At 41.2% G+C, this 25,763-nt stretch overlaps 1 protein-coding gene across 2 annotated transcripts in view; it reads right to left on the bottom strand.

Annotated features, from left to right (window-relative positions):
• TRUB1 (TruB pseudouridine synthase family member 1) overlaps positions 1–10,538 on the bottom strand; it is a 31,884-nt gene extending 21,346 nt beyond the window's left edge. The window contains exons 1-3 of one of the 2 annotated variants that reach the window (XM_080403381.1): positions 9,529–10,538; positions 7,663–7,755; positions 3,781–3,836 (exon numbers count right to left, since the gene is read on the bottom strand). In XM_080403381.1, the coding sequence (XP_080259507.1) occupies positions 3,781–3,836; positions 7,663–7,755; positions 9,529–9,673 (294 nt within the window). In that variant the 5' untranslated portion in view covers positions 9,674–10,538. The remainder of the gene's footprint in view (positions 1–3,780; positions 3,837–7,662; positions 7,756–9,528) is intronic. The other variant, XM_080403380.1, reaches the window with a different exon arrangement.
• Between the last annotated feature and the right edge of the window lie 15,225 nt (positions 10,539–25,763).

Genomic DNA, 25,763 nt, shown 5'->3' with positions numbered 1-25,763 from the left:
GGCAAGCCTTCTCTCATAGGATGCAAGTGTGACTGGCAAGTTTTGAGACCTGATCACTGAACTAACACTCATTTTTCCATCCAGGATTCATAAGAACTCAAATGTTAACAATTATAATAGAACAGTTGTCACATATCAGGTCATTGACATATCTTCATTCTGCCCATAATCTCTTTTTAGTCCTTGTGATCATTTGGAGTTTGGGTTTTACTCTATTCAGTGATTTCTTCATTTTTTATAGTGTTTCACTTTGAGAAGCCACAACTTTAGACATTAAATCTTCTGTTTTAACTAGTCCCTGCCCAAGCTTGTGCAACCAGTGCAAAGTACTCAGGCAATTCCCCTCACATCACTGAGCACCTGGGGTTTCAGATTGTATGCGGACCATGACAAGAAGTTGCATCCTCAGATAAAACCAGTAAGACCACACTTTCTGCTTACTGAAAGGCAGTGATTTCAAGCACAGTTTGATGGATGGCCAAGTTCTGGCTTTATTCACACTAGTATGACTCAATTCTCTTAGGGTGAACTCAGACGTTATTGCACTGAAAAATATGCAAATTAAGCATGGAACTGAAATCTGAAAATTTCAATTATCCTGTTTTATTCCACCTAAAACTAAAGGCTGTATGTGTTGGAAGACATGTCCTCCTGGTAGAAACTATTGGAATAATGAATTTCATTGCTTACTGCTCTTCTTTTTTTTCTTCTCTGACATTTCCCTCATTTGCTTCTATGTAACAACGCATTCTGGTAGATGAGAGGTTATAAAACTGGATTACTGCTTTGGAAACTGTGCTGCTAGCTAGCATTTTCTAACCTATTTCCCCCCCCAAAAAAAACCCCACTTCTACACTGCATTTGAGACAGACTAGTCACCCATAAGACTGAGTTGTTCAGAAACAATTAACCACAATAAAAATTGGTACAGCCCCATCGTATTCATTTTACTGGTGAAGCAGAAAATATTTTCTCATTCTTTATTTTGCAAACACAATGAAACAATTTCTCTCAAAATAATGCAGTACAAGAATTCTAACTAAGACAAAGTCCAAGTCCCTGAACGCAGGAAGGAAAAGTGATTCTCCTATGAAAGATGTATTAAATGCTCAGTATTTAAATTCCAGATCCAAGAGGATTCAGCTTCTCCTCCTCATTTGGAGCATCTGAAACAAAATAAAGCAAACAAAACCTAAGCTAGCCTGCTCACATTTTTATTTCTGGATAAATACTAAGAATTCAATGAGAAATCTGGAACACTAAGTAGGTATTGCCCTTGGCTGCACATTTCTATTTGTTTTGATTTAATTCATAAGGAGGTCAAACCAATGGAGAACTAGATCTACACTGAAAGAGTAACACTCCTTGTATAATGTGTATAAGATGCAAATCGAGTGATAATGTTCGGAGCTGCCACACAGAGTCAGGAAAGTTTCACACAACGTTTGGGAAAAAAATCAGAAATAGTCCAATCTCTGGCAGAGCCACCATATGGAGTTTACTGCAGTAACATACGTTTTGGCCATTCAGCACAGCTCTGCTGCCAACAATGATAGACTGAACTATTTCGTTACAAGACACATTCCTATAGCCAAACAGTAAATCCTAACCACGGAGGCTCAGACAGTTGATCTGAATCTTTATAGTAATAAAAGGAACAAAAGAAAAACATCACACTTCAACAAACACTTCAGCATCCACAATGGTAAAAAAGATCAATTAAGAGCATAAAATCCTAGCACATGGCACGGGATGCAAAAAAATACTCAAACCTAATTAGACAGTCATGGGTTTGTCTGTATCAGATCTCTCACTGCATTACGAGACATTGTTGTCAGCGTGGTCAAAAAAAAACCAAGTAGGCAGATATCTGTGGAAAATTATTCAACTTCCTTAAGCCTCTCAAATTATTGCATGCCTAATTTATTGAAGTATAAATAGAAAACAGTAAAGCAGAAACAAAGCAAGCTCCCAATGAAGGCTCATGACCACCATGCCACCTGGCACAGATGTTAGCTACCTCACACATTCTGCCACATCAGAACACACAAACAGTTGCAGTGAAAGAGCTGATCTGCTCTAAGGAGTAATTTTGTTTGCCTCAATGAATCAAGTGCCCACAGCCTACACCAGTCTAAAGCCAGGTGAGAGCTGACGGATCTAGCTGGGGTCACTTACCAGACTGGCCCCACTGCCCATTTCTCCTCTGTGTTTTTCTCTCTTGCCCCTCAGCAGCAGCTATAAGCCTCCTTGAGTTATCTGGGGAAAATGTTTGGTTAGGTAACACTCCCATTGTCTACAGAACTTTATGGTGAAGTTGCCAAGAACTCTGTGCATACTCTGTTTTGCCAAAAACGCAGAAACTACGTCATCTATCACAGTGTTTGCGAGAACATCAACTTAAGAGATACTTCAATTGCTTTACGTGGTTTTCAATCAACAATTTCCACACATTTAGCTACAATGACTTAATTTAGATGAAGTATCTCAATGCCTTTAACTTAAAAGTTCTTTGAAAGGAGATGTCAGGTGGTAACTGGTTACAATTCCACTGTAAATCCAGCTGCAGCTGCTTACTGCATGTTTCAAAACACAGATGCCTCTGATATCTGGTCCTATTAACCAAACGCAAACCCATTACAGTCAGTGCAGGGACTGACACTGACCACAGTAAGTTTTGCATCAGACTTTATAGCTACATCCTTTTATCCTGGTTGTTTCTCTTCTGTCAAATTATTTGCCTTTGAGTTGAACTGAAGATTGTCAATCTCATTCTACCTCAGGCTATCAGTTCAGCACCTGTAAAGGGCTTAAGCCTTTAGACCAGAAGAGAATGGGAAAAATAGAACAAAAAATGCATTAGAAAGGCTATCAATTTGCTGAGTCTGCTATTGACTTTCCCCAAGTTTAAAATGAAATTTGGAAGACTTAATTGATTTCTGCATCTGCCACTCTTTCCTAAACTTCTCATTTAAAAACAATGGGTAAAACCACAGGATTTTACTTGCAAAGAAGGAATCAACACTGGTAGATTATTCTTGGGAGTATATGCACTTGTTTGTGTAGGTAACACCTACAATCTGAAACACACTCACCAAAGACAAAGCACAACTAATCAAAAGCAGCCATGAACAAGATAACCATCTGTCAAGGCTCCAGTCTGGATTATCTCATGCAGCCACAAGGCTTTTGCTACCTTTGGCTTCTTACACGTGCCTATCCATACACTTGTAGAGCATTTATTTACAGGAGCTACAATCTGGAATGACAGACACTATCACAACTACAAAACACTTAATTCCACAAGGTGCCTCTTAAGGCCTCAAGGTATTTAAAAAGAGAGAAAGGAAACAAAGATGGTCTGTTAATGCAAGCTAAACAGCAATTAAGTTATCTACACATAAGGAACATAACCAAAAACTGAGTAGTCATACACAATTATATCCTGAAAACATCACTTAAAATGCCAACTTCATTATAGTTTTTGTCCCTTTTTGTAAAAAACACACTAAATAGTATAAAAATCCTCCGGTAAAATAGCAATTTGGTGTTTATTAACATTTTGTATAAAAACCAAGACAAATGAAATTTTTAAAATAACCATTCTGGACATACAATCTTAATATTGAATTTCTGACTAAATACAAAAAGGAACCAAAGAATATGTTTATACTAAATATGCAGGATGGCTGAGATGTTTGTATGTTGATGCAGTCTTCAGTCGAAGAAAAGAAAACAAACAAAAACCCCTACTAATACAAGTCTTTTAGCATTCCTTACCTTGGAACCTGCCAACATAGTTTTCAGCATTTTAGTTCCTTTTCCAATACCAACCACTAAAAAAGACAGAAGAAGAAAAAAATTCCACTTCAAAACCAGCTCTGCAGTTCCCTTATTCAACACCAATCACTACTACATATTACACCGGTCAGAAATACAGCCTTTCATGCTCTGGTAGCATATGAAAAGAGTCAACACTTACGAGAAAGTATCTCTGATGTTCAAACAATATGGGACTAGTAAAAGGAAAAAAATGTCTAAAGCAGAAGATAAAAAGCTTCACCTATTGTTAAAATGCTTTAACTCAACCTCTAGATTTATTTGACTTTTAATCACCACAGAAACGGATAGTGCAATTAACTCCGTCTCTGGTTTGATGAAGGCTATGGCTCACTAATAATGAATCCAGCCTTCACTGTAACTAAATAGCCCTTTTAAAGGTTGATAGTGACCAAGAGTAATGCAGTTAAGATAGCATAATAAAATTTATTTTCTTGCTGTAAGCCTGATAAACAAATAATCAAAATGTCCAATTCCCTCTGTCAAAAATCTTTTATTATCAAACCTTCTTATTATTGCATACATAAAGACTACCATCTTTCAATATTAAACCACTATTCTACAAAACAGCAACCAGTCAGCTTTTCATAAGAGACAGAAAGAGCTGTATTTTATTTTAAAGCTATTTAGACAGGTGCTTTCCTTGAATATGCTTTCCTATTGATTTTTTCCACATACAGCAATCCAAAGAAACAATGAAAATTTTAGAAGGAAATCACTTTTGTGTACAACTTATGAAATACGTAAAATCTTATGTCCTTGATTCCTTGATTTTAATAAAACTACAGGAGTTAAGGGACTTACAGGAAATCTGCTTTGTGTTAACCAGGAGCCACTACCAAAAGCATGAAACACAATGAACATGAAAAGAAAACCAAAAAACCCAAATCATGTGCCCTAATACTTCTCAATCTTTACACTCCGAGACTCATCAGATTACTTCTTATTCTCAATTACTTCTCTTGTTCCTGAGGATTTTTAGTCACACATGCCCCTGTGCTTGTGCCTTTGTGTACCTTCAGTTCAGCCTGTTCCTGTCATTTGCCAGATAGGAAAGAGCTGCAACAAAGCTGAGAAAAGGAGATAAGCACACAAATAAAATTTTATAACCAAGCACTTTTCTTGCAATGTGATGACATCACTGACACTTCAACATAACTGCTAAGCTGAAATTTGCTGAAGACTGTCAAGAGATTCAGTAGCATAATTTTAAAGAAACAGTGAATGCTTCTGTGAACAAGACACTAACAATTTCCCCTATTAATCATCAGCTTGTGTAGCACGTGTATTATTGAAAGGCAACATAAACTAAACTTGCCAGACTACACAGAGCATAACAAGGTTTAACTGCATTTTTAATTTTTTATACTTTTTCATCTTTTCTTCTACTATGGAAGCATAATTCATAACTGCAACATAGAAACAAGCCAAGTATTTAAAATTCCCATTTTACAGCAAGAAAGACTAAACTGGAACCACAGCCTTAGACTGATATTAAAAGAAGATATTCAGTAAGACTTGACCTACAGTTCTTTGCTTCTTGTATCTAAAATAAGAGACCTAATGTGAAGAAGTTGAGTCCTAGCTCCCACCATCTTTCACATGCAATGGAAGCCACAAATGGGGACAGGACAAAAGTCTTCCCTCTCAGACAGCAGTCGCTCCAAGCTCCTACCAGTGCAGGGCCATCACATGCCACCTGGTCTCTAAGCTGCCTTTCACTCACACGCCATGGATCACTGACCTCTGTCTCCAAGGTCCTTCCTCATCTACATTTGCTGTCAGTAGGAAAAGAAATATAAAAGTATATTTTCTGACGAAAAGCACCAGCCAGTTACTTGCAGGACACCTGGCACACTAAGTAAGACTCTGTACCAACATTTTACAAGAGCACATAGTGATAAGACAAGGAGGGGTGGACTTAAACTGAAAGAGGCTAGATTAAGATTAGATATTAAGAAGAAATTCTTCACTATGAGGGTGATGAGGCACTGGAACATGTTGCCCAGGGAAGCTGTGGATGCCCCATCCCTGGAAGTGTTCCAAGGCTAGGTTGGATGGGGCTTGGAGCAACCTGGTCTAGTGGCAGGTGTCCCTGCCCATGGCAGTGGGGTGGGAACTAGATAATCTTTAAGGTCCCTTCCAACACAAACCATTCTATGATCCTAAGAACTAATTCCCATGAACAAAGTTATAGATAAGCAGTACATAAAACCTGGGCAACAGCAGCATAGATCAAGAAAGGTTAGAGGTTTCAGAAAATAAGTACTTCTATTATGCTGCTGTCCATGATGAAAGAAAGATTCCTGCCCCACCACGCTATCCCAAAAAGCAGCACATATTTTCTGCATAACTTGTTTCTGTTGTGTCCTCCCCTCTCTCCTCATTATCTTACCCAAACCCACAAGAAATCTGGGCACATTCCCCTTCCCACTCCTCTTCAACCTAGCTACCATTGATTTTTCTCTGTGTGTTCCGTATGGCAGTGAAACGAAAGATCCTGTGCCTTTTTTTAATCGATCCATAGCATATTAAGGTGATGCACTTATCTGTCTTTACCAAGCACATCAAGCCCAAGTACTTTTTGTCATGCCACAGGAGCAGGCTTTGGAGACTGCTGGATATCAGAGAACAGTAGGAGAAGCAATTAAGAAGCACGAGTGATTTTTCTTTTCCTATGGATCAATGCTGTTGACTTTCCACAATGAGTAGTAGCACGCTCAAAGGGAACATATGCGTAAATGAAAAATGCCTGTTTCAGCAATACACACAGTATTCTCCAGTAAGTGGCCACACAGTACAGGAAATTGGAACAAAATGAGCTAGTGCTTACTTCTATCCCAAGAATGTTACATTTTGCAACGTTCACAGGTGACAGAGAAAGACAATGACTACCCTACAGGCCCCTACTAGCAAAAATCTCAGCAAGCAACACCCCCCTGAAAAGCACAGCTGGTCCTGAGAGAAGTCATTACAACAAAACTAAGTCGTTTCACTTTCAGTGTATACTCATAGCTGTACCTGTTGATTTTCAATACAAAAAAAGTACTGTTGTTATTCCTTCTAGCCAAGCAGGGCTACAAGGCTACGATTTAAGCAAGATGTAGTTTGCATGTTACTTATCAACAAAACTACTGCTGACAATCTATGATATGGGAATAATCCAGCCTAACAGTCATATCCACAGCTGAGTTTTCAACAGCAGCAATTAACACATCCTGTTCCTTAAAAAAAAAAAAGGAATTTGATACATGGATTGCCATCAAAATTAAAAGACAAAATCTCTTTGATGACTCTTCTTTAAGAAGACAGACGGTACAGGAAGCAAAAACTGTTTCTGTACTGAGCCTAAAAAAGCAGCAGCTGAACTGATCTTACATACCTTTCATTTAGTGAGTATTACAACCCAAAAGGCGCCCTCAAAACCCCAGGAAAGTATTAGTTTAAGAACAAACACTTTTGAAAATTATGATGACTATAAATCCTCAGCTTAAGTAAAACAAGCCACCAATTTCTGAGGTAATTTAGAATTCAATACACAAGAGTCTGTATTTTCACATAATAAACCACAAGTTATTTCAGGAATTGGGGGTGTGGTGTGGGGTGTGTTAGCCTTCTGTTAAGAAACATATTATATGCGTGTAAAAGTATATACAGAGGAAATTTAATCCAGACCACTTTTCCACAGTAACCTGTCCTTCCCCAAAAACCACAAACCCTGCCATGTGCATCCCAAATTGTTCCTTCACTTCTGATTACATGTAGGCATGAAAACATTTCCTGAAATCATCTTTTGATGACTGTATTTATATTTTTCATTACCCAGAACTCCTGCTGCTGCACTGTCCAAAGTTCCACCATGTCCAATTTTCAAAACTTGATTTCTTTTGTTCCCATTTGTTTGCACACCAGCTTCTGCAAATAGAAATTGAAAGGAAGAATTATAGGATAACCACAAAACACAGGAAAAATAGCACATATTTCCAGACTGCTAAAGGAGATAAAAATCAATTATTTAAACTATGAATTAGTAGTGCAGAAACTGCTGTACTGAATAAGAGCAATGACTCATCTAGATCTACTCCCAACCTTAAACAATTTGCAAGCTATTTTCACTTAGATTCTAATCAAGTCTTATACACCATTATACCGTTATAAACAGACCTTCACAGAAAATTCTACTAGTAAACCAGCGGGATAGTTCACCTGTGAAGTTTCAATAACAAAGCACACAAGAACTAGCAGCAGAGTTCCAAAAATCACCTATTACACACAAATTTTCTGTTACATAATCTGAGCAATCCTTGTATCTACTTCCATGTAACAGGTCATGCTTGCTCGCATGTATGCAGCCCTATGGAAACTCTGCCATGAACTGAATTTGCTCACTGCTGCTTTTAAGCTGTCAGAGCATCTCAACCCACCATACTTCCTATGCAGCTGATGACTCCAGGAATATTGCAGTCCAATGCACCTTATTTATTAGTATTAAATATGACAAATGCTCTAAGCTTCCTTACCTACTTCTATTATCTCTCCATTATGCCTTTCACACCAGGGAATCAGACATGATCCAGCTAAATCTCTTCCATACAAAGCTGAACTGAAGTCCATGCCTACACTACAGTTCACTACAGTGTAGATCTGCCTGAATAAGCACTCACCAGTCTGAAAGTATGTTCTCACTTCATCAGGAACCGCCCAAAAGCCCCAATTAGATGATCAAGTCCCCATATCCATTATAAAGAGAATCTAGGCCATAGTCCCTCACACTTTGCAATGATAACATATTTTTTTCCCTAATATCTAACACACAGGCTTCCCTGTATTCTGAAAAAGCAGTTTCTGCAGACTACACCCAGGACTTTCAAATGCCTCGAAACACTGTGCTTTTCCCTCATTTGGTGGTTGGTTTTGGTTTTTTTTTAAATGGCAATAGGTAGCAGGACTGAAGCAGAACATTCTGCCAGTGCTGTCCTGCAGAAAGGCTGCTGGCAACCATTCTGGCAGATAGGTGCACGCTGACCCCGGGACCCGGTTCAACAGCTTGCCAGGCAAGCTGGGATCCCGTGCACCGTGCACTGCAGGGCTGTAGCTTTCTGCTGAGGCAAATCTCACCCCCATTCAAAACGAAGGCTCACATCATGCTGTACCTCTAGGCGATAAGATGCCTGCCCCAAACACATCTGTGGTCAATATGGCCTTACTGCTCGCTGTGCTGTGTGACCCACACGCTGAGTCTCACAGGGACCCAGCAGCTCCACACAGCGAGCCAGAAAGTAGCCAGAAGCGACTCCATTCCCCCAGTCTGGGCCGTGCCACAGCTGCAAACTACTACAAAAGCAAAACAAAACAAACAAACAAAACCCCCACAACAACAACAAGACAATTCTCCTTAAGTGTTCTGAACGCTGAGGAAGAGGGTGCAATGGCTCCAGCACCCTAACGAACACACACGCCGACACCCCCCCAGCCATGCCGGGCAGGGCAGACTCGGCCACAACACTCGGGGGCTAAACGCGTGTTCACACACAGCCGGCCCGCTCCTGCCCTGGCACCGCCGGCACGGCCTACGCGCACCTCCCTGTCGCGATTTCCTCACTTTAGCACCAAAACTCAACCTCGGGCCTCCAGGCCCTACTCGAGGAGTCCGCGCCTCACCTTGCGTCCCGCGGCCCGGCCGCCTACCTGCTAGCAGCTTCTCCTTTAGGATGTTGAGCACGCCGGCCGAGGTGGGCCCCTTGGGCTTGTACACCGCGAACAGCCCGCTCAGCGAGAAGAGCTTGTCGGCGGCCTTGCCCAGCACGACGCCGCCCGCCTCCCTGGCAGCCATGCTCCCGGCAGGCCCCGCCGAGCAGGGCCGCCGGCCCGCCGGGACCGCCCGCCCTCCGCCCCGCCCGGGGGCCGCCGGGAAGTGTAGTCCGGCGGCGGGGAGGCCGTGAGGGGCGGCCGCCGGGCCGGGATCCCCCCCCGCACAGCCCGGCGGCGGGAGCGGCTGCGGCAGGGTGGCCAACGCGGGGGAGCTCCCGCTGGGAGCCCGGCAGTCCCGAGTGGGCGGCTTTAGGTAGCGCCGCCAGGCACAGGGGCGCTAACTGGCGTGCGGCCCCTCACCCATCGCCATGTTAGACGTCGTTCCTTTGTTACCCTACTGTACTCTACTCCACTGACTAGTTGCTGAGTCCATTAATCTTCCCGCCTTTGTATGAAAGGGCGCTGGGAGGGCAGGCGTCCCATAGACCTCTCTCCATGCAGAAGTACAGCATGTGATTTTTCCTCTTCAGGCCCGATGCATAGGGACTTGTTTCTCTGGCAACATTCCCAAAGCATTTCAGCAAGCCATGCCTGAGCAAGGCACCGAGAGCTTCGATGTTTCAGTCATGCATTTCATGTATTCATTTGCAAGAGCCCACAGACAGAACCACAAAGAGACACTTAATAGGGAAACAAATACATGATTAGCTGAGGGCTAAAGGGAAGCAAATCTTCCTGCTGAAGTCAATGGCTGCATCTGTACATGGCGGGATCAAGGTCCCTGTGTGGTTTTCCAGCGTGTACCTGAGTCAGCAGCTCACACCGTGCCTGCTGTCGCCTTCCACACCAGCACAGCCTGCGCCAGCGGGTCTGGGGCTCCCTGCGCCCCACAACGCCTGCCCATCTCCCCTGCACGCCACTTGTGCGTGTTATTAATCAGACAATTTATTTGCTTAGATCTCTTCTACATAGCTGTAATCTGGCTGTGGAAATGCTCCCCGTTGCCATAAGCTGCGAGCGTGGGTTCCCTGGGGAGTGGTACAGGTGGCCACCTTTGCAGGACAGGGCAGCGAGGTGTCAATACGGCTCCAGAAGATAAAATGGCAAAGCCACACTGGTACAAAAGGTCAGCGAGAAAATTGCTACTGATAGACATGGAGTTAAAATGTAAGCGGAGTTGTGGAAGGCATGTTGTAAACCACGATGGAGGTTTTTTTGTTGCAGTTAATTGTTTAGTCAGGCTAACCATTTGAAAACTATTCTCGCTGATTCCCTGTTACAAAGAGCATAAACATAGATCTCTCTGTATGTAGGCTCAAGCAAAACTATTTAAACATGACTGTTAAGAAATGGTGTAAGCTTCTGAGCAAGGAGATTGTGGCCCAAGGGCTGCAAAGCAAACTTGTCACGCCGTGATGGCCAGCAGTGTCATTGGGAAAGCGGACTGTTCTGAAAACATCACAAGGATCAGAGGGAGATTATGAAGAAACGAGAACTCCACTCTTGGCACAAAGACATCCTCAATGCAGAGCACCTCAGCTTTCCAAGAATGCAGTGGCAAAAAGGGCCCGTGAAAAAACTTCCTGTACTGCCTTACTACCTTCTCAGGACTGACCTAACCAGAGAATTGTCTAACATGATGTAATTAACCTGACGCAGTCATAGGACACAAGCTGAAGGTCAGTGTCTGACCCTCAGTATTGTTTACACAACTTGCAAAAAGGTGGGTTTTTTTTTAATTTTTGTTTTAATTTTTTTTCTGAGAATAGGGTTTCAGGTATCTAAAGAAACTACCCCCTACTCTCCTTTTTAGTATTGATCAGGAAGTTCTTGTAAGTCTCCCAGACTTCTGCATCAGCAATTAAAACACAACACTTTGTTATTGCAGCAGATGGAGTCTTTGAAGGCTTAGAAAGAAGAGGTTTGCTTTGACTTCAGTGAGCATTGGATAAGGGCCCAGATTAAAAATTGTGAAAATCTATTAACGACTGTCAGTATTTTAGTTAGCTGGAAGTATATGTGTACATAAATCACACATAGCTCTCTTCATGGGGCAAGGTTATTCAGCATTCAAAATGGTGGGAATGATGTACCAAACTGTTCATCTCAAGAGCCTTACTTCAGATTTGCCTCATGTTGCTTGTGATTAAAAGTCATTACCATCTGCTCAGTAGCTTATTTGAAATGAGATGTTTATCTCCAATGATTCCCAGACAAGCCAGGATCCACAACAACCAAAAGCATGATCACAGTTACTGACTTTATTTGCAACCTTAATAAAGGGGCTCAGTAAGTGGCTGAGAGGATGATCTTGCTTTATGCATGGAACATGACAGGTCTAGTAGAGGCAGGCCAAAACCTCTGCTCAGGTCACTGGAATTGCACAAAGTGATGCCTTGAGGATCTGGTACAATTATGCTTTATAGAGAAGAGATAATGGGTAGTAGCTGTTGTACGTGGAAACAGCAGATGAATACTATTGCAGAAGACAAATCTGTTACTTGCTTGTGCAGAACAGAGTTGCAACATTTCCTTCCACCTTCTCCAGAAAGATGCTCACTTTTTTGTGTGCTTTCAGACTGGCTTTGTTGAGGTAATGCTCACAGACCACAATGCAGAAGAAAATGATGCTGCATTACAGCTTTTAAAGTAGATTCAGTAGCAACAGGCTACTGTATTTGTGTCCATTTTGTGGCTTTATCATCTGTATCCAAATCAGAGCAAATAATTGCAAAAAGGTCAACCACGGCTCATGATCTTCCTGTAAAACCAAAGAAATGCAGCCTTTTGAAAGTTTAGGTCATAGTCATGTAAACAGTTCCTTGTCAGCTAGTTGAATTTCATCTGTAATAGGAACTATCAAAGCCTGAAATACATAGATTTTTTTTCCTCTAACTGTTCCATCTCCATAGTAAGGCACAGATAAATAACTCTTCAACTTGTTAGTTCATTTGGTCCCATTCAGATGGGCATGAAGTGAATAATTCATCATGCATGAGTGGTTCTTCTGAACAAAAGTAGGTTCTTCAGTATCTTGTTGTACTGCAGCAATTTTGAAAATTTCATTTAGAAGAAAAGGCTCCTAAACTGCAAGTATTTCTTGAGCAGATTTTTGGGTTTCGTTCATAACAAGATCGATAGTTAATGTTTAAACCAATTTGGATTTGAACTCCAGGCTTTTGTTTACTTTTAGGAATATTTTTCTTAGACTTTTATTTTGGCTTCTCTGGTATTAGAGATATTATTTTTAATTTGGAATAGTTTAGACAAGAAGAAATTTTGGTTAGCTGATTTAATGCTGATCTATAGTGTCAATTTGAATTTAACCAGACAGAATATAGTAGGATCCAAATGTTTTTAGCTGTTTCTTCTTTATGTGAAATCCAGTTCTGACAGTTAGCTGAACAAGAGAACTGCAATTTTTCCCGACCACTGGTAAGACACAAATGGTGTAGAGCTATTGAGAAATATCATACAGATATAATTTCAGTTGCTCCTTATGGACCCTCATAGAACTGGAAAGTTACTTTTAATCTCTGATACATGCCCAGGTCTGTCTGTAATGATAGAGGACTAAGCATCGTCTGGGATCAGAAGATTCAGTGATGCTGAGGGCAAGAAAAACAAAATGCATTTTGCAGATCTTTGATTTTATTGCTAATAAATGTCTCTGTGGGATTCTCAGTTCTTGTTTAAATTTGCAGTTTCTTGTTACAGTTTCTGTCAAAGAACTAATTTTCCAAGAAGCTGCATCCTAATTAGGAACAATGCAGAACTCGCCAGATGTGCATATGGAAGAAGGCATCATATGAGGAATTGTTTATATGGACAATTCAAGCCCAACTGCCTCTCTGTAAATTCAGAAAGTAAGGTTAAAAGGACCTGGACACTATTAAATCTGAGAAGCTGCTAAATGCCACAGCTAGAAAATGAATTCAGCAATGTAAGTTGAACTGGACTATGTTTTCTTGAAAAACATTAAATCTTGGAGATACTGGGAGACAGAAAAAAAAATAGATCTGTAGCTTCACTAGTCATTCAGATCTGTACCTGTTTTCTCAACTGGCTTGGTACAAGTTCAGCATTCAGATAAATGTGTTAATAATCAGCCCTTTGGCAACTCATTCTCATCTGGTGAGTGCACATATAGGCTGATTAACTATTTGTGATGGATATGCAAAAAAGAGAATACCTGAGCTTCTCAAATTACCTCCTTTCCTCAAGTTTTCATTTGAGTGAAGGAAGAGATTGTACCTCCAGAAAAAAGCCACCTTCAACATCTAGCATTAAACTCATGCCAAAGTTGAATATTGTGCAGTTTTCTTGGCACAAGAAGGCTAAAGCCTGTGAAGCCCCCATGTGTTGTGAGTGAAGAGCTTCTCTTCCGAAACGCTCCTGCACTTCAAGATTCAATGTGTGTAACTGCAGCAGTGGCAGAGCCATCTCCTCTGCACAAACAACTGAGGCAGCTCAGATCCCCAGCCTGCTACTGGAAGCCTGTAGCAAATGCTTAAGGAAAACATAATAAGGAAGGGTGCAAGGAGTTTTTCCCCTTACATACCCTCCCAGCTTCTTGTTGTCAGCAGTCGGAGGTATTTTTAGCCAAAGCTTCAATGTGGACCTTTAGATTTAACCATTATCAGTGGATCCTCCTGCTGTTGTCTAATCTGCCTAATTGCTCTGGCAATGACCTTCTCAAGTTAGATGGAGGTTGTATGAAGGACTCCTGCTTATTTTATCATTTATTTTGAGCTACGTTGACTAGTACTAGGTATCTCCTGACTCTAGTACAATGAAAAATGAAAAATTCAGTCATTTATTTCCTCCATCTCTCTCAAGATTTGAAGGGCCTTAAATCATACCTTGCTCTCCCCCGTCTATCTCTTCTCAACGTGAAGAATCCTATTAAGTCTTTCTGCAGCTTTCTATTTAGTCACCCTTGGACAAAGGCTATTTGTTGGCTATAATCTTCATTATGATTGTAACCATCTTCTCCATCTATTTTTAGATTTTACAACATCCTTCCTGGTATGGGGTGACCAGTATTTTACTAAGAAATTAAAATAGGGCCATGCTGTGGTTTTATAGTATGGCATGACAAGACCTTCTCTTGTGCTTTCTGTTCCTTCCCAAAATTCTTAGCACCTGATTTATTTTTTTGGTCTCTTTATGAGGTGCAACCCTTGACCTCCTGGGCACAGCTGTAGAGCCTCTTTCTGCACCAGTGAGATCAGATAGCATCATTAGCAGAGCTGTGTATAGATGGTAGCAGGTGCTTCAGGCCCTCACCATACTTTCCTGATGGCCTGACACTTCATGTATTGCAAGTGAAGCTGCCTGATAGCTGTTCTCTTTCTCCCTGTATCCTCCATGTTGTGGATGCTTTTGGGGGTCTACAGGACAAGCACACAAGTTATGTTGTTAGGGAAATAATAATTCTCTGCAGAAGTAGGATAGCACACATCATTATTCGCTTATTAGTCTTTCCTCCCAGTCTGACAAGTCTTCATACTCTTCCCAAGAACAGCCCACACTGGGTGACTCACAGCAAGAAAGTAAACAGCCAGCTGAAAAGCATTTCTGCAAAAGGCAGAAGAAGCACAGAGATGAAAGTTCACATTACGATCTTGGAGTTACAGCCCAAAATGTAGCAATTCCTTACAAGCTCTTGTCTTATAAGAATATGCTCATAAGAAGAGAGAAATATTTCCCCTCACACTGAAGAAGGGCTGTCCAGAAACCCTAGAAAGGGCAATGGCTAAGCATCTCAGATTTTTCCTGCCACGAATAGTGGGAACATAAGTAGATGACCTCTCCCCAGACAAGACCTTGATCAACAAAATCTTTCCTCTTACTGGATGCATCCCCACAAAAGCCATCCTACACACTGGCTGAACCCGGCCTTTCTCAACCTAACTTTAACCTGACAGTTTTCTCTAAGCCACGTTCTTTTGTTCACTACAAAGGTTTGATCTTTTTGGCTCTAACTCTTTCAAAGAAACACACACTCTCTATATATTCATCTTTTACCTGAATATTCACACCTTGCAACTGCTCCTTGATGTCTGCCTAGCTTAACACTTTTGCTGTGAGATGCTTCTAGACATCACCATCCCAAACAATTACCTATGATAAGGTCAACGCTGTGGATTTGCTATCCATTGTCCCAAGAATGAAACAGGAGCCAAGGAGGTGTTGGCTGTGTTCCCTGGCCAAAGGAGTCAGTGGCCATTCTGGCTGGTTTTGCCTAGAAGATAACCTGCTGGCATGAGAGCAACCATGGCACACCTTCTTCATCCTCTTTTATTGGCAGAATCTTGCCCTAAATAATAAGCACAAGTAACCATGGATTAATTCCAATTAATTCAGAAGTGCAGACAAACAAAAGTTGCCATTGCCCGTGGGTGGGGGCTGCCAATTGCATCACTAATGAGAACTCCAGAATCAATAATCAAGGAGCTCCAGGCAGTGAAGTATATTTCTAATGCACATTATAATACTGTTGACAGAAATTGTTCCATTTGCCATAAATTATTCAACTTTCAATTGTTTAGGCTTTGGAGTCTGTAAAGATGCTAATTGCCAACGGTAAGATTAAATTGATAATGTCTGCTTTTTATTTTTATAAAGTTGGACTTAAAATCACAAAGAGAAGACAGACGTTGATTTTACAGATGCCTTGTTGAAAATAAGGAGATCAAAAAGATGATGAGTGTTCTGCTTTTTCATTCAGGGTTGTGATCATTAAAACGACGTTCCGTATTTACCACATCTGTGTGAACAAAGTAATAAACATTTTTACCAGCCTACATACTTAGATCAATATTTCACTCCATCTGGGTTATCCCATCCCATATCTTAATCACGGACAATGAGCAACCCTAAGATGAGACTACATTTTCACATGTCACATCTGAAGTGCTATACTAGTCTTTGAATTAAGAAATTAAAATGTAGTCGAGTATTTACCAGGTTTTTTTACATTTCTTCCAGATTTTCATGTATTTGTATAATTTTTTCATTGGCTGTTTTATCTTGCAGGATTTGTAAGGATATTGTTTAGACAGATGGACAAAAAGAAAGTTTGGTTTTTGTAGTAATCACTATGGGGAAATGATAATGACAAGTTCATTTATATAATATATACATATTATGCTTAGAAAAAAGGCTATATGCTAGAACTATAAATTCAATATCATTTAGAAAGTCAGTCTGTTTTTTTCCACTTTAAACTGATTTCATTTCATTTGAGCCCCTGTTTAAACTGTTAGATGGGGGAAAGAGCTATTCATGGTATCCTGGTTCACATTCCACTTCTGAAAGGAACATCAGTGCATCCAATCTCAAATGTGAAAAATAAATAAACTAAAATAAAGGAGGTTTTCCTCTGTTAGATGTTAAAACTCCTTCCTGGAAAGCTGAAAAAAGGCCAAAGTATTTTTTTCTTTCAGCTCAGAAGTTCACTTTGAAGCAGTGTTCACTTACACAGCTGAAGAGCTTGATCCCAGGAGTGCTATCTGATGAAGTCAGTGAGAGGTAAAGGATGCTCAAAATCATGCCCTAATTGGTAACTTGGCTTGAAGGTACGTTCTCTGTCCTACTAAGAAGCCAGTTTACAGCAATCGTCCTATGCTGTAATAAAATCGTGGTAGGCTTTGGTGGCTGAGACTATCAGTGCATAAATGCAGCATTGAAAAGAGGCACTAAATGGATGTACTGTGGCAATGATATTTTGACAAATGATAATCAAGAGGTGACCAGAGATGTGCAAAAGAGATCTACTTGAGTTACTGCTTCAGTATGGATGCTCTCCTTGAGTATCCTTTTGGTTTAAGCCCTTTTGTTCACAGGAAGGGCATTAAGTTACTTTGTTTCTGGAGTATATTTGTTACTTTTAAATCCAGTGCAGTCTATTTAGTCTTCTTTCATGCTTCTTTGTGAAACATTAATGAGAAGCTCACGCACACAGTCATAGAATTTGTCTGATTACTCCATTCATATTTAATAAGCTTGCTGCTTACACTTCAGAGTAACAACAGAAATTAGATAACGCAATACTTAAGTCCTCGAGTGCCCCTAAATTTGGTTTTAAATTATTCATTGTACTGGCTAAGGGCAAGAGAGCTGTTGTAACCCGAAATTTATCTAAATCTTACATTGTCTAATTCGTGCCTCTTTGTTGTTATTCCTACTATAAAATAACTAATTTTTATTGAAACTGAAAAGATCCAGTTTTTATCTGTTGCAGATTTATCATAATTCTCTGCAGAATTACTGCAGTCAGCTAAAACCAAAAATCATTTAGTTGGACTTCAGCTGTATATACAAAATGCTAGCCCTGCAATCAAGTAAGACTGGGAAGATCTGTTCTGTTAAGGTAGTGATGATATTTTCTAGCTAAAACATTTTAAAGCTGTCAGTTAGACAAAACCACAGATATTAACCAGCTGCACTCCCACATTTTTAGATTTTTATGGTTTCATTCTATAAACTAAATGTCTCTTTCCTCTGGGTTATATCCAGAAACACACTACCAAGGTAATATTTTTAGGATCTTCAAAGTAAATAAACCTTGTAAGGTAAAAGGTCTAATCTAAGCCTTGGTGGGCCCCCAAGCAGTCTAAAATCGTATCCTAAATGTTGGTGGGCTCATAATCTATTTACCAAAGCAGATGGAATCTGTCATACCTTCAGATTCATTGCTGGGAACGTCCCATTCTTAGAAGTCATATCTGAAAACAGGACGAGAAAATATAGCTCAGTTCAGATGTATCCCAAGTTTCACAAAAGCAGGAATTTATAAGAACAGCTCACTTAAGGACACTTGTGTCTTTTGATCCAGTCTCCTAGCAGAGATTTGCTTTCCTCATGAGAATGGTTCATAAACCACTTCTGAGTTTAAATCTTTAGTGGAATATGTACATATGCCCAGCATCAAAATGGATCAAGTACCTAGGGTGCTGGCTGTGAAGTTTATCTCTAAGTGTTATTACAGACTAGCTGGCTGTCCGACAGCATGAGGCAACAACAGACTTAAGGGGAAGGGTACCAGAGCATCAGTGAAATACCACCTCCTTCCAAAACATCTCAGGGGAAAATAAATATGAAAAATAAAGTGGGGTGTAACTACATTACACACAAGCTAGAGGAACCCAGAAGCAGTGCAGCTCCCCCACCTTTTCCTCCTTGCCTGCACCGCTGAGTGAAATGGTCCCACTGTGGAAAGCCCCAGTCCGGGTGAGCGGCAGCACAAAATTTGGTCAGTTCCCACTTCCCACACTTCAGCTTGATGAAACCACCTGGTCTAAAAGGCCAAAATGAAGAAATAGCATAGAAAATGTTGTTACTCTGTTCCTAAAATACAGTAAGTCCCCATTAAAAGTTTGGAACCTCTTTGTACTAATTGCCTTTCAGGTGACATGTGTGGTAATGTGTCATTATCGTCACCTACCTGTTACTAAGAAATAAAGTAACACATGTAAGAGTCGGAGGCATTTTGTTGCATCTCGAGTGCTGTTTCACTGGAACGCTTATAGAGACAGATTGCATATCCTGACAGCAGTCCATGGGGGGAAAAAAACAATTTTGGGAAGGCAACACAATCTAAATTTCTTAGAGTTGAGCCAACAGACAGATGGCAGGAACTAAACGTCCTTAAAAAATTCCCATGGCCGTGGCTGTCCTGCCGCCAGTCTGATACCTGGCCAAACTGAGGGCCCCAGTGAATGAACTGCAAGGAGCTTATAGCTGCTTCAATCCAAAAAAGTTTAAGGGAAAAAGAGCTGGAAGAGATGAACTGCTGTAAATGACGGCGACTCAGAAAGTTAATATGGGGACCTACCCATTCAATCCTGGCAATAGGAGAGAGTGACTCTAAAAGAAATCTGTGATTTTATAGTCAATAAGTTTTTTTTTCACCAGTAGTGGAATAGTTATTGTAACTGCTCCATGGCCAGCAGATCCAGCTGCTGGAAGTTTACCTCTTGTGCAGAAAACAAGGGCAAGGCTTTTCTCCACTTAAATCCTCGAAAATACAGCTTAAATCAGATTTGTCTTGGATGTGGCAGAGGCAGATTTATGGAATAACAACTTCTCTGGTCTTCGCTCACTCCTGAGCAGGTACCAGCCATGCAGCTGCCCCAGCCACCCACTGTCCTTGTGCCATAGCAGAGTTTAAGGATTCCTCTTTCAGATAAATCCCATTAAATAATTCCTCTGATTTTGCCTGGGCTTTGGAGAGCAAGAAATACCAGCTGGGGGAGGAGTGAAACCTAGAATAGCAGCTTGTATTGAATAAGTCTTGTGAGACTTTTCCCTCATTCTTTTAAATACAGCTTAATGGTTCAGACAACTAAAAGAGGGCCTACTTTCCTCTTCAGAAGCATTCATCCAGATTTAGCTTCAAAGTCCAACTCTTTACACACTGAAAACTTCAGGTTTTGTGAGATTCATCAACACACTACACTTGCTTTTCCCCAGAAAGCTTCGTGTTGCCCAACCAGCATAAAACAACCATGGAGTCAGACCAGATGCTCACAGGAAGATGCCTATGTGTCAGAGAATCACCATTGTGTCTCCAAAATCAGCTGTGCTTTGTGCTCTGCGTCAGCAGCTGAAGGAACAGCTTTGTATGATGCTGGTAGGCCAAGCTTCAGTTCACAGGCATATGCTCCTAAATGCTTCTGAAAATCTTCTGAGCTTGTTTCAGAGGTTTCATGGGGCAGGGCACAGACAGAAAGGATGACCTTCCCTTAGAAGCCCTTCCCTCGATGGGTAGAGTTGGCAGCATCTCCCACTCCTGATTCATATTTCCATCTGTCCTGCCATTGAAGGATGAGGGTGAAAACATGCCTGGGGGAAGGAAGGCTGGCCACAGAGCTGTTACTGGTTTTCCCTGCACCATCACTGTCCAAAGTGAAGGAGACATCCTGGCCATTACAGGCAGACAGAAGGGGTTGCAAACACTTACAAACCACTGAGCTGATTAAACTCGCTTTGATCATCACAGTAATTCTGCATCAAAGACACTGTGTGGCAAATCACTGCATTGCACAAATCACTGCACTGGAGCCATTTCTGGGTAAATGTTTTTTGTTCCTAAAGCCTGTGGAGAGGTTCTTTATTCCACAGTAAAAAATGAGAGATTGAAGCAAACTATCAGAGGAGTAAGCAAGCTGTGGGGTCTTCTCGTTTCCACTGGGGCCAGCCTTGTACAGCCAGTCCAGGCCCAGGGAGCAAAGAAGATACTTAAAGCCACTTTTCTACTTTCTGGTTTTGATTGCTGTGTGCTTCTTGCCCACTGATCCAGGCCTTTGTTGTTCTATTTACCCTTCCCAGAAGTGCACTTAGCGATAAATGGAAGATTCAAATTCAGGCATTCACTCTGGGGAAAAAGTAGGTTACAATATATAATGGTCACAGTTTAAATCATCCAGGTATTGTATATGCTCTTAATGGATATCACAGAAAAAATATGCCATAATGCTTGCAAATAACTTTTTTTTTCTCCCAACAATGTCTATTTTAAGTTATAAGTCATGAGAGATTTCAGCTATTTTCTTTGCTTTCAAACACAGCTTCCCTCTGTGTCTCTGACTCTGAAGTAGAGAGCTGAATTCAAACTGCAGAGAAATCTGTTAGAAGATGCCCGGAGGTACATGTGGCACAAAGACAGAGGAACTTTATCTGCTTTTCTGGCTGTTCTGAACTGATTGTGGGGATTAATGATTTATCTCTCTTTAAAGAACTCCTTGGAGCTACATAGTCTCAAATCAGATAAAGTATATACCATTCCCTGACCAGGCACCTGCCAATTTAGGTTTAGCCTTTAATCTGGGCACTTTTAGTTTTGCAAAGATTTGACTTAAAGAAAAGTTTCTTGAAAGATACCATCAGTGTTCATCAGTTTTCCAAAGCCTGTATGTTATTTCTTCTCAGAGCCCTGCTAGCCTGGAATTTTTTTTGAGAAGAAAGGAGAAATATTAGAAATTTATCTTTCTGCTGAGAACAATCCAATACCACACCTCTGTCCTGGATAAATCCCTTGAACAGTGCATAAAGCTTGAGCTGGCTTCTGACACAAGGACAAAGTTTGCCTTGGAGAGTATCACAGGCATCTTTCATCCTGCCCTCGGGACTAATGTAGGTTACCAGCCGGCACAGAGAAAGTAGGCAGCTCCCTTGTCAAACTAACATCTGTTCAAGTTTGCTGCAAACTTACGTATCTGCAAAAAGGGAGGAAGGGATTGCTTAGAAGCAGAAATACACAGTGCTCGTCCCTAGACAAGTTTTTAAGAGGACAATAAGGGATGTTTCTGGAAATGTACCAGAGAAGAGGTGGCTCAGTGACATTAAATCTGATTATTGATTCCCTTGTAACAAAGTCAATGGGAGTCATCTTGTTGAAAGCATGTTTGGACTAGATACTTGTCTGATTCGTGTCCTTATTTATATGAATCCAAAGTGGGGGTTGTTATTTGGGGTGAAAAAGAAACCAGGCAGTTCATTCACATATACAATAAAAAGGAATTCACATACAGTCAGAAGTCTGCCAAATGCAAGGCAGCTCCAGAGAAAAATGGCATTGTAAACCACTTCATAGCTTAAAAGAAAATAAGCTGGGCGTACAACAAGGTAGGAACCATCTGCTTGGCTTCAGTGGGAATTTCCCCCGAGTAATCATTTCAGGGGTGGATAGATCATGAAACAGGATTTTTTTTTTCCTCCTCTCGTAATTAAATTTACTGGGTTTCTGCGGAACAGTTCCTGGCACAGAGTAAGACATGTATATCATTGTAAGACCACGTAATTGCAGTGATAAACAAGTCCATCTAGTTTAGCAGTCTGACATGTTGTCTGATTGACAGACCTTCATTTGCTACAGATCATAAGTCCATTTTTTGTAATCATGTCAGATTTTCCATTCAGCCACTGCTCCGTGCACCAAAATGCCTTTCCCTTCCTGCAGCATCGCAGATAGATATCTGTTTGATGTAGTACCAGATTTCTGTAGGAAGCTAAACTTTGAAGGGGTCACCATATTTGCTTCATTCTTCTTCATGACATTCAGACTAGGCAGTTGGCCTTTACAGAGGTCTTCTGTAAAGCTGGGAGTGGAGAACATGAATCAAGGAGGTAGAGGTCTGTATGACCTTGTAATAAATGAATATTGTCCTTTGACTCGTTGCTTTTGGACCTGCACTGTAAATTCTTGATCAGGATGTAAATTTAGACCTACTCCTAGTTTGCTTCTGCTGTGGTATCTGGAAGGTATTGCAGGTAGTGATTCAGTTCTAATGCAATTGGAGTTAAATATTGCTGTCAATCTAAGTACATTTAATTAAGCAATATTTACAGAGAAATTGGATGTTCTGAGAAATACAATATAGTGACCTGGAATTCTTCAAGTCTTTTCTTTCTTTCTTTTTTGCTTGTTTTCTTTCTTTCTTATTTCGATACTTTCTCTTTCAGCTTCTTTTTGCACTGGTAATTTAACACTGTGTCACGTCCTCACAGCTGACCTTTAGAGTACAAAGAAGCTGGGGCCACTAAGCTGGTTCTTAGCTTTTTCCCTTACAGTTTCAAATAATACAAACCAACCTTGAGAGTTATACAATGTCAGAAGGAACATTTTGTTGAGTCTTTTTTAATATGCTAAGATTTATTTTTCCTTCCCATGCTAAGTGGAAAAGGCCAAAAGAAGAATCAATAATTGTCCAGTAATGTATTAAAAATTAATAAATTACATGTAAAAAACAAAGATTAATAATTTATCTCCAAGCACTGGGCCTGACAAGGAAAATCCATATTTTGGCTATATTTTCTCAAAATGCATCAAGTAAAGAAACTAAAAAACTCCCACAAAGGAGTTTAAAATTATGTTGATCATATTTCTTGAATGTAAATATAGTCAAGCAAGTTTATAGAGACAGACCGACAGAATAAAAAATAGAAATAAGGAAAGAAAGATTTTTAGAATAGGGTTTTATTGTACCTTTGGCAATGTTTGACTGACTTTCTAATGTCCTCTTTAGCAGTATCATTCTGCATAGTCAGAACCAGAAGGAAAAATTATCAATGAGCAGGCAATCTAACCAGGGTTTTCCTCCATATGGTGGTTAAAGAAACCATTTAACCCAAGGCAGGGGTTAGTAGTGTTCAATATCAGACCCAGCTTGGAGACGCTGGTCAATCAGTGAAACCAAGCTCTTTGACCTTCCGGTCAGTAGCTTCTTTAGCTGATCGTGTATGAACTCAAATTTTGGTCATACCATCTGCATAACATCAAAGAGCCAGATGTTTCCTGATCCCTAAAGTCTAAATACACTACCTAGCTTTCCTAAGATGCCCCACGCTCCACCAGCAAAATCTCTGAACCTTGAGACTCTGAGAGCATTTTTCCTTCCAGGGACACAATGAAGATTTTTTGCCTCATGGCTGCAAGGCTGGCTGAGCTCTCAAGGTCACAAGAGGAACCTGTGAGCCCTCGAGTGAACCCAGAACTGGAGATTTTGGTCCATTTCATTTTCTCTAGGCAACTGATTGCTGCACATTTAGAAAACATAGATTTTAGATTAAGTTAGGTTGGACTGTGAACAACCTTCTTGTTTACAGGGCAGTCCCACTGTTTGAATCCACCCATAGAAAGAGTTCCCTAGCTGGCATGTACCCTGACTCACACAGCTTGAGTGGCTTAAAGATACTTTAAAGATCTTTAAAGAACATAAAGATGTTTGGGCCCTGTGTGATTTTCATAGCCTCATGGTACAGCCCACAGCCTTCAGTAATTTCACAAGTTCTTTACCAATCTTTACAAACACAACATTTTGTACTAACAGGCTGCTTAAGAGGAGGACTCAGATTCCAGCTCCCATTAAAATCCAGCAGAGCAAAGACGTTCCCACCTCCTCGGCAAAGCTGAAAGCTCAAGATGTCCGTCCTGCAGTGCAGCGCGGTTGTGCTACAGTTCCACAAGAAATGCCAGATCTATTTAGGGCAGGAGCCGGCCTGGGAACTGGGGTAGGTGAGGAGCGAATGCATCATCTCCTGCTGCTGCCAATGCTCTGGGGACAGATAAGCTGGGGTGGGAGTGGAGGGGAGAGCAACCTCTTGAACCAGCACAGCAGAAATCCCCAGGGTACGCTGAATCTGTGGTTTGGATCATTAGGGTAGAGCGTTACAGATTTTTTTCTATAATGCACATTTTGAGATAAATACCAGTTGCAGTGAAGCATCTTCTATGAAATAGTCTGTTAGAAAAGGGTCAAACTGCTGATGCGCCAATTACCATTATAAACCACCGCTGGCGAGTATCCGTGCGGCCATGCAGAACGTGGCTCACACAAACCGGTTCAATTACAATAAAACAGTCAGATATACATCGGGCTGGCTTTAACGGCTGCAAAACTGCCTGGCAATGAACAGGGTCTGCAGGCTTTGACTGATGATGAACTGGCTGTGTAAGGTTTAATTAGCCAGTGACAAGGCAGAATTATAAGAACTGTTTTACTAGTGCAAAGTAAATACTTGCTCTCCTGCTTCCCCCAGCCCTGAAATTTATTACGCTCTTGGATGTGTCCACGCCTGAGAGCCAGGGAAGCAGGAGTGGGGGAGTGAGGAAGAGGTTTTTGCAGCCTGACCCCTCAGGAGGAATAGCTGCAGCTAAGCCTTTTACACCGACACATTTTTCTGAAATATTTATGCCCAATCGTCCATTGTTGTTTACCTCGTGGTCTCCTTGCTCACCTCAAGCTGCCCTATCAGACAGCCTCCACTATTTAGGAAGCACAGAAAAAAAGTTAGGAGTCTGAAATTAGAGAAATTTGGCATGCATTGAGTCTTCTACTGAGAGAGCTGTGGAGAATTAATTGGCCAGGCAGGAGGGGCTGGGAGTAGAGACTGGTGGTGCCACAGCGATGTCATGCAAGCATGTGAACAGCAGATCTCCCCTTGCCTCGGCAGGCCTGACCACTGTCAATTTTAGGTGGGACCAGTTATTAGGCTTCTCAGGACCAGTTATTAACTGCCAAGTGGTCTGGTCGAGTGTTTCACCCAGTCCATGCTGGGTGCTTTCCCCTTGCCTGCTCGCAGGAAGGGCAGCCACGGCCTTGGCAGCAGCTACAGCAGGGACAGAGTGAGACGCCGCGGAGCAGGCAGCAGTAAGTAGGTTAGCC

This window comes from Falco punctatus, assembly GCF_963210335.1.
Source record: "Falco punctatus genome assembly, chromosome: 9".
NCBI classification, from domain to species: domain Eukaryota; kingdom Metazoa; phylum Chordata; class Aves; order Falconiformes; family Falconidae; genus Falco; species Falco punctatus.
The sequence above is the reverse complement of the archived record's forward strand: the minus strand, read 5'-3'. Positions and strand labels throughout refer to the sequence as shown.